This window comes from Triticum dicoccoides, chromosome 6B (genome assembly GCF_002162155.2).
Source record: "Triticum dicoccoides isolate Atlit2015 ecotype Zavitan chromosome 6B, WEW_v2.0, whole genome shotgun sequence".
NCBI lineage: Eukaryota > Viridiplantae > Streptophyta > Magnoliopsida > Poales > Poaceae > Triticum > Triticum dicoccoides.
This window is the reverse complement of record NC_041391.1, coordinates 90,109,907-90,119,555: the sequence shown is the minus strand read 5'-3', so window position 1 is coordinate 90,119,555 and position 9,649 is coordinate 90,109,907. Positions and strand designations below refer to the sequence as shown.

At 47.9% G+C, this 9,649-nt stretch overlaps 1 protein-coding gene across 2 annotated transcripts in view; it reads right to left on the bottom strand.

Moving 5' to 3' along the window:
- LOC119325607 overlaps positions 1–3,100 on the bottom strand; it is a 4,530-nt gene extending 1,430 nt beyond the window's left edge. The window contains exons 1-3 of one of the 2 annotated variants that reach the window (XM_037599337.1): positions 1,940–3,100; positions 880–998; positions 12–309 (exon numbers count right to left, since the gene is read on the bottom strand). In XM_037599337.1, coding sequence (XP_037455234.1) covers positions 910–998; positions 1,940–3,029 — 1,179 coding nt within the window. In that variant the 5' untranslated portion in view covers positions 3,030–3,100 and the 3' untranslated portion in view covers positions 12–309; positions 880–909. Of the gene's footprint in view, positions 1–11; positions 310–879; positions 999–1,939 lie in introns of those variants that run through there. The other variant, XM_037599336.1, reaches the window with a different exon arrangement.
- Positions 3,101–9,649: the final 6,549 nt, after the last annotated feature.

Sequence of the window (9,649 nt, the reverse complement as noted above, 5' to 3'; positions counted from 1 at the left end):
TACCAATGCAGAATTTCCTTTGTTGTAGTTCAAACAGTAATTATCAGTTTGCTAGCAGATATGGCAAGTGAACATGAAGATACTCATTATACCCGGAGATTTCACTCATTATACCCGGAAATTTCAGTACAGAGAACATTATTTGGTCCATTCAGAAATTTGTACCAAGGGAACATGAAGATACTCATTATACCCGGAGATTTCACTCTGGTAACCAGATCACACTCACTCAGATCCTATTTGTCACTCAAAACGATCGCAACTGGACCATCTACCAGCACCAAATTACTCCCTCCGGTCCTTTTTACTCTGCGTATTAGATTTGTGTCAGGTCAAACTTTGCAAACTTTGACCAAATTTATATTAAAAAATATCAACATTTACAATACCAAATATATATACTATGAAGTTACATTTCATAATGAATCTACCAACATTGATTTGACATTGTGAATGTTGATACTTTTTTCTATAAATTTGGTCAAAGTAGAGATATTTTGACTTCGGACAAAACTTATATGCAGACTAAAAAGGACCGGAGGGAGTACAAGAACCACCAACGAGGAAAGAGTATTCAAGTATTTCACTGAGCACAGGAAGGATGAACTATTTCATTCTGCTACCCACTTAACGTGGCAGACTCCTCATCTATGAGAGGCAAGGAAGCTGGGCCTGGAGAAAACATCCAGGAGGCAGCTAGCCATGAAAGCATGATGGGAGGCCGATAGGTGGGCAATAGTTGAGCAAAGGGTTGTAGAGAGACTCATAGAGTATGCTCTTGCAATTTGATACTTGAGACATGGTAATAATAAGTAAAGCAATACATATTCGTAAAAAACAGTTCAGATAACTCAACTTGCATGTGGAAGATAAGCTTACCTGCTCGACCAGTACATTATAATATCATGTCTAACTGAATAATTGTCTTATGTATTGTCTCCACCGTGTCCACCACAAATGCCTACCAACTTTCGCTCCCTCATGTCCACCACCAATGCCTGTTATACAAGCATAACGTCAAACAGCATAGGACATTACAAAGAAAAGGCCAAATATATACGAGGAGGCATAAGCAAGATACTTAGATAAACTTGCAGCTGTTTGAAAAGATGAAATTAAATCAATTAATTGATTTTTTATGGTATAAACGAACACCTGCAATAGGGATCTACTAGAAGTGATAAATGAACGATTATTTTCTAAATTTTAAACCAAGTAGCAATTATGGATTTAAGATTATTAGCAAGCTCGGTGGAGATAACAATACTGAAATAAAGAAATACAGCTAGCTTTTAAGCTTCCAAATGCAAGGCTACCAATTTGACATTGTAGTTTGTTCAACCTAATTATTCTTTTAGTTGTTTTCAACTTCAAACTGCTATGTACCTCATCTTGAAAACAAAAACTGCACTGCAGCTATGCACTAACACTGCCATTATACAACTCTTGCATATTTCAATAGGCAGGTCACTATGTAATTCAGGTCAATTATTCTACAAAGAACTAGCCAATTTCGGTGTTGATTGTTTTAGTGCACAGATTTTTTATATAACTTATGTATCCTAGATAGCTGATCTGTGCTTGATCCACGTCATACAAAAGATTATCCATCTGATTATTTCATTTATTTGACAACTGCATATCCACCAGATAATTCCCTCAGGGTATGCCTATAATTAACTCCATATAGTTTTTATGTTTCTTCCCATAGCTCTGACTTCAAGCAGATAGTTCAAAGTTCGATGATAAAATAACAATATTAGGAACAACATTGTGTAGGTACGGAAGAGATATGTTGAAAAGGTCATCAAGCAGCAAAAGAAACAAGTGATATTACAGTACTTAAAAGTTGTTAGCTTAACACTTAATGAGAATATTTAATCAGCTATTTAACAAAAAAATAACTCTGTTTTGTTATATCCTCAGTGAAAAGGCATACCTGGAGTATAGACAATTTCGAATGGATAGTAACGATAAGCGATGCCGGTCGCAGAAAGTTTCTTGAGCTGCCATGACTCGAGGTGGACCATGAAGACACCAACAACTGTCCAGAAGAAGGCCACATTATTTTCCTCCGCATAACCTATCATATTCGGTGGCTCTTTCTCTGAATTTGGGGGAAGTAACTTGTCCAGTTCAATAGTTCTTCCAGGGATCCATGAAACAACGCCATGCCAGTCTGTCTCCCTCTTCCATAACTGGGCGATGAAGCCTGACACGACGACGAGACCCATCCCACCACCCTCTGCCCGCATAACCCCGACATGGCGATTGCTGCTGGTAAGCAGCTGCGCTGGCAACAATGTCACAGCTAGGGTCTGCCTATCCAAATCAAACTCGAGGATATTCGATGCTGAAACCAACCAATAAATGCAATCCCCCGCCAGTACAGCGGGCTCGCCTATATGAACCATAGACACCAATGGAACCGGGCACGAGATGGAATCACCCCATACGCCGGTCTCCGACGAGTAAACACGGGCGAGCGCTCTTCTAGGTTGCTTCCCGTCGCTGCTTACCAAGACCACCTGGAAGTGGTCGATTTCTCCGGCGGCGCGGAGCACCGTCCCGTTGATGGGGTTCTCCAACGGGTGGAACCCGAACCCCGGGGGCACGGCCAGGCGGTGCTGGACGCCGGCGACGGCGTCCCACACGACGACCTGGAGCGAGATCGGGAGGAAGAAGAGCGCGAGGCCATGGCGCCATCCGAGGGTCATGTAGCGGTCGTCGAGGTTGAGGGAGAAGTGGCCGCGGGGGAGGCGGTCGGGGGCGTCCAGGGCTGGCTGGAAGGTGATGCCCTGGTTCGCGTCGATGAAGCCCAGGAGCGGAGGGCTGCGGCGGTGGTGGATGCGGAAGCGGCGGCGGAAGGCGGGGTCGGAGAGGAGGCTGCGCCAGCGCCTGCAGACGAGGGAGGCGCGCGGGAGGGAGGACGGCTGCGGGGGGAGGCGGAGGAGGATCTCGGAGAGCAGGTCGTCGTCGTCCAGCGGCGGCGCCGCCGCGGAGCGGGGGAGGAAGCTGGTCGTCGTCATCTCGCTCACAGGTCGTGCAGGGTGTGCGGTCAGTCAAGCCCAGGTCGAAAGTGACGATATCCCCCGCTGCTGGCCAGAGCCCATGAGACCGTAGCTGGCTAGAGCCCATCAGGCCACGACTAGACAGACAAACGTCAAAGCCCACGGTACTTTGTATTCCCCACACACGCAGAGGTTGGCGCTCTGCAATGTCAAACGGTGCTCTGTTTTGGTTTTCTTGAACGAGGAGGGGTGCACGAGGCGCCAAACTTTTCTTTCAAGCATCGCTCGGGTAAAAATTAGCACCGTTGGTCAGGGGTAGGGGTGTAAATGGCGCAATAAACGTCGCTGCAGAGTCCGTTTATTTTTTTTTTGTTAGCTTGATAGAGGAAAAGCAAGCAATGTCATATATGAGTTCAGGCAGAGTAAATTACAAAAAGCCACCATAATTGGGAACCCTAATTCAAAAAACCACCACCATTCGATATTTTTTCAAAAAACCATCAACATTGTGCTAACAGTTTTCAAAACACACTGATCGCACATATGAACACTTGCTAACGCTAAAACTGACATAGAGGTCCCACCATAAGTGATGATGTGGCAAACAAAACTAACGGCGTTTGACCAACCGTCAAAATAGACATGGGACCCGCATGTCAGTGTGATATCTCACCTATAATAAAAAAACACATCTCTGTGTCCTCCACGTAGTGTGCACAGCCGCCGCCGCCGCCCCGATCCGGATGGATCCCACGCCGGACCGCTGGTCGCCGCCGGCAAGCCAAGCCGTCGCCGCCCCGCCCTTATTTCTCCTCCATCTTCCCTTCTACCTTGTTGCCTGGTCTCAGCCGCGTCATGCACGGTGCCGCGGGTCTCCTCTGAGCCGCCCGAGAGCATTGCCTCGCCGCCGATCATAGCCGGCGTAGCCACCGCCGACGAACCGCGCTGCAAGACTATGTCCCTTAGCTCCGCCCTTTCGCGCTGGTATCTATCGCCAACGGGTTCGAGCAAGGACGCCCGGAGATGGCCGAATCAAGCCTTTCTCCGCCGCTTGCACCGGCCGCTCCTCGCCTTCGATTCGCCGCCTCCAAGCCTGCCCCGAGCCCACTGAGCTCCGCTGCTGCATCGAAGTGAGCTCCTCTTGATTTCCCTCCATCTCCCTGCGCTATTTCACGCTGTAGCGCCATCCCCCGCGAGCTCCGAGCACGGCCGCCGCCATGGCCGACAAACTCAAGCAGTTCGTGCTCCCCTGCCGCCTGCCTAGTCCAGTAGCAAGCGGCGAATCCCCTTCATGTTCTTCTCCCGGCGACCACCTGCAGTCCGGCGCCACCCACCGTGGTCTACTCTCGACGCCCCCGTGCAATCCGACGACAGCCGCTTCGCCACCCAGTGGCCGGCACAAGACCTCCTAGGCCTGTCCTCCATTCGTGTTTGGCTTGTGGCCGGGAGCCATGGCAGGCGGCCGAGCGTGGTGCTGTGAGGCTCGTCAGCCGGCGGCCTGCCTGGCCGGAGCCGCGGGCCCCTATGCGTGTACGGAGCCGCGAGAGCGCGTGGACAAAAGTCGCGAGGAGACGGGGTTGACCAGTTGCGCCGTCTTTCCTCCACCACGTGGACCTGTCATTGGGGCCCACTTGTCAGGTTTTCAATTAAATGGTTTTAATCCAGCTATCAACGTTTTTTTAAAACTATCAGCACAATTTTGGTGGTTTTTTTAAAAAATATCAAATGGTGGCGGTTTTGTGAATTAGGGTCCCCAATTGTGGTGGGTTTTTGCAATTTACTCGTTCAGGCAGGGGTTGCCCAGCAAAATCAGAGGCCCTGTGCCAAACTGTAAAAATGAGTCTGTCACTATATAAAAACCGTTTGGCGAAGGGACGCACTGCGGCATAGCACCAAATCGTCATCTACAATCAAAGAGGTTTTCTTAGTGCATTTTTAAAAAGGACTCAAAGTTATATTTCCAACCATTTTAGAAAAGTCATATCAAATATTCATATTCGTGGCGTTTTCATCAAAATGCCTAAAACCATTATATATTAAGGCGAGTAAAGAAAACACTTCAGAATAGTTTCCATGCTATTGTGTTTTTTTTGTTAGATGATATATTAAGGCGTTCTTCACTACGTTTAAAAGCATCATTACATGTGAAAAGCCCGGAAAGAAAGCTACTGGACAGTGCTTCTTTTGGGTAGTGAAGATAAGTTTTGTGTACAGTGTTTCTTTTGTTGCCTCACATAGTGTACATTTATTCCAAGAAAGTTTTGCAGTGAGCAAATATGTCATTGGTTGATTTTCCTTTTGGGTAGCACGAGGTCGAGAGTTCGATCTCAGAAAAAACGCATATAATTTTTTCACCCTCAGCGGTCCTGGCCAAGTTTGAATGTTGGGCCTTCACACTACTAGGGAAAAGCCTAGCAGCAACGTGGGTTTTAGGACTATCAATAGCGTGGGGGGATGCGCTACTGATAAGGCGCTACAGCTAACGTGTAGCAGTAGCGCCTGTCGTCCCACGCTACTACTATACATGGATAGCTGCAGCGCGCTTCGCTGAAGAGCGCTACTGATATTATCTGCAGCGCTTTTGTCAGAGAAGCACTATTGGTAACGCGACGCTACTGCTAACTTTTCCCCCCTCGCTACTACTAATTTTATTAGTTTTTTTTCATATTTGTTTTGTATTTGAATAGACTTTATACAATAATCTTTAGCATATCATACACATACAAATGTAATCATAGCATATACATACAACTAGTCTCATCAAATCATGTCATCATCATAATCATCATCCAACACAAAGTGGTCTCTCGTTATCATCTCAAAAATAGCGATACAAATATCGATTACTTGCAAATACATCGTCATCCATCTAAACAATGGTATACGCGTGAACCTAAACTAACTACTGCCTGTCGCTCGGAAATCGGAAACCGGTACACCTGGGCCTGACACTCCGCCCACTTGTCGTATATATACTCCTGGCGTAGCACTTATTCACCATCGATGATCTATGCACCTGCATCGTCACATGAGTCGATGATATGCAACATATATAGTTGAGCAACAGAAAAAGACAGACTTGGCAAAAATAGAAACAACATATCATAAGCATAAATAACAAAGTTCATCGTACCCCAAAATGCCCTAACTAGAGTGATTTTCGCTAGTCGAGGAGGAGGACGGTTTAATTACATCACAAGTAAAGTTTCACCGTGCATAACTCAAAGTTTTGTCATACAGAAAGTATGGACTAAACGGACACATTGTCATATATCGTCAATTACTCCAACATGCCGTGCCATCCATCAATGTCAGGGAGATAATCCTCGAGCCTAGTGAAAGGCTTCACGTCGAGACGCTGAGCGGCTACCCATGTTCGGACGTCTTCCCGCGACATTTGTCCTTCGTAGAACATCCCTGTTTTTCCGACGACCTCCTTCATGATGATTTGGGCAAGTTCGCGCTGGATGTGATAGAACTCGGCTCGAAGTCGATGATCCTCGATATCTCCTACGTTCTTTGCCCATTGCAGAATATGGGCATTGCCGGATCTAGGTGACATGCGAAGGTTCTGGTGATCCCGTCTGTACTCCAGCATGTGGTGTAGGACATAGAATCCATCACTAAGAGAATCGTTCGGTTGCTGGATGCAGCAAAAGTCGGTCTTAGGGCTGAAGGCGACCCTGCCGCCCCTTCTCTTCTTGTCCCTGGCCTCTCCACCCCTTGCTTGGTAGTCAAACATAGCACTGTCGAGAACATCCTTGATGTGGGTGTAATCCTTTTTGTGAATGTTCTTTGACGAGTCCAAGTAAAGTGCGTGGGAGAATCGGGGGTATAGGATGATGAGGACGGCGCGCCCGCCGCTGCGCAAAATAAGTACACCTCAAATTACTTAGCCTCCACCGTGTAAATGAATGATTAAAATCGAAGGAAGGATAGCAGCGCGGATGACTTACACGGGATGATAAGGCACGAGAATCGCCTCCTTGTTCTTATTGGCGAGCATGAAATTGACGATGTATTCCCTCGCGTATACACGGTGCTCTGCGCAGACTCCCAAGAAGCCCTCGTGCATGTAGTACGGGTCAGCGACACAGATATGAGCTATCTGCTCAAACCCGATGATGTAGTTCATGTGCAAGGCATAAAGGCGGACAAACATAAAATCCAGCTTCTTCACGTGAAACATGTCGAATATGTAATCAAATCGGAGGAAGAACTTATCCGCGGGGAAGCTGTCGATGTACGACATTTGCCGCGGAACATTAACCACGTAGAGTGGGCATCCTGGATCTGTCGAGGCGATGAGGCCTTTCTCTACCCGCAGCACATCGTCATGAAGTCTCCTTAGATCGCCGAATCTGGCCTATAGCTCTGTTGCAGGTAGGATTGGTTTACCGGGGATATGCCATTTATCCGCATCGGGGATATCTATACGGTCCTGAAGCCGAGACTGCTGAGGCGGCTGGATCATAGAATCAGCTTTTTTTTCCTTTCCTCGCTCTCTTCCTAGACTTCTTTACTACCGGAAGGTCTTCCATAATACTTTGAGATGGCAATTCAGGCACCGACTCATGATGCTCAAACCCTGAGGAGGCGCCAGTATAGACATACTGTTCAGCGCCACCTCGTCCTCATCCTCATCCATGGCGACGTCATCAGCGATTAATGGAGCATCCTCTTACCCCGTCCGTTATAACCCAACCCAACACCCGACGCTAATTGGGTAGTTGGGGTGTTGATGTTCATACTGTTGGGGAACGTAGCAGAAATACAAAATTTTCCTACGTGTCACCAAGATCTATCTATGGAGAAACCAGCAACGAGGGGAAGGAGAGTGCATCTACATACCCTTGTAGATCGCTAAGCGGAAGCGTTCAAGAGAATGGGGTTGAAGGAGTCATACTCGTCGTGATTCAAATCACCGGAGATCCTAGTGCCGAACGGACGGCACCTCCGCGTTCAACACACGTACAGCCCGGTGACGTCTCCCACGCCTTGATCCAGCAAGGAGAGAGGCAGAGGTTGAGGAAGACTCCATCCAACAGCAGCACGATGGCGTGGTGGTGGTGGAGGAGCGTGGCAATCCTGCAGGGCTTCGCCAAGCACCGCGGGAGAGGAGAAGGGAGAGAGGTAGGGCTGCGCCTAGGAGAGGTCAAACTCATATGTATGCAACCCCAAATACCTCAACTATATATAGGGGAGAGGGAGGGGGCTGCGCCTCCCCTAGGGTTCCCACCCCAAGGGGTGCGGCTGCCCCCAAAACCAATCTAGGGTGCGGCCAAGGGGGGGGGAGGGGAAACTTGCCCCCCAAGTTAGGTGGGTTTGCTCCCTCCCCCAAACCCTAGGCGCCTTGGGCCCTTGTGGGGGGCGCACCAGCCCACCTGGGGCTGGTTCCCTCCCACACTTGGCCCATGCAGCCCTCCGGGGTTGGTGGCCCCACTTGGTGGACCCCCGGGACCCTCCCGGTGGTCCCGGTACGTTACCGGAAAAACCCGAAACTTTTCCGGTGACCAAAACAGGACTTCCCATATATAAATCTTTACCTCCGGACCATTCCGGAACTCCTCGTGACGTCCGGGATCTCATCCGGGACTCCGAACAACATTCGGTAACCACATACAAACTTCCTTTATAACCCTAGCGTCATCGAACCTTAAGTGTGTAGACCCTACGGGTTCGGGAATCATGCAGACATGACCGAGACGTTCTCCGGTCAATAACCAACAGCGGGATCTGGATACCCATGTTGGCTCCCACATGTTCCACGATGATCTCATCGGATGAACCACGATGTCAAGGACTCAATCGATCCCGTATACAATTCCCTTTGTCTAGCGGTATTGTACTTGCCCGAGATTCGATCGTCGGTATGCCGATACCTTGTTCAATCTCGTTACCGGTAAGTCTATTTACTCGTTCCGTAACACATCATCCCGTGATCAACCCCTTGGTCACATTGTGCACATTATGATGATGTCCTACCGAGTGGGCCTAGAGATACCTCTCCGTTAACCGGAGTGACAAATCCCAGTCTCGATTCGTGCCAACTCAACAGAGACTTTCGGAGATACCTCTAGTGTACCTTTATAGCCACCCAGTTACGTTGTGACGTTTGGTACACCCAAAGCATTCCTACGGTATCCGGGAGTTGCACAATCTCATGGTCTAAGGAAAAGATACTTGACATTTAGAAAAGCTTTAGCATACGAACTACACGATCTCTATGCTAGGCTTAGGATTGGGTCTTGTCCATCACATCATTCTCCTAATGATGTGATCCCGTTATCAATGACATCCAATGTCCATGGTCAGGAAACCGCAACCATCTATTGATCAACGAGCTAGTCAACTAGAGGCTTACTAGGGACATGGTGTTGTATATGTATCCACACATGTATCTGAGTTTCCTATCAATACAATTATAGCATGGATAATAAACGATTATCATGAACAAGGAAATATAATAATAACAAATTTATTATTGCCTCTAGGGCATATTTCCAACAGTCTCCCACTTGCACTAGAGTCAATAATCTAGTTCACATCGCCATGTGATTAACACTCACACGTCACATCGCCATGTGACCAACATCCAAAGACTTTACTAGTGTCATTAAACTAGTTCACATCATCAT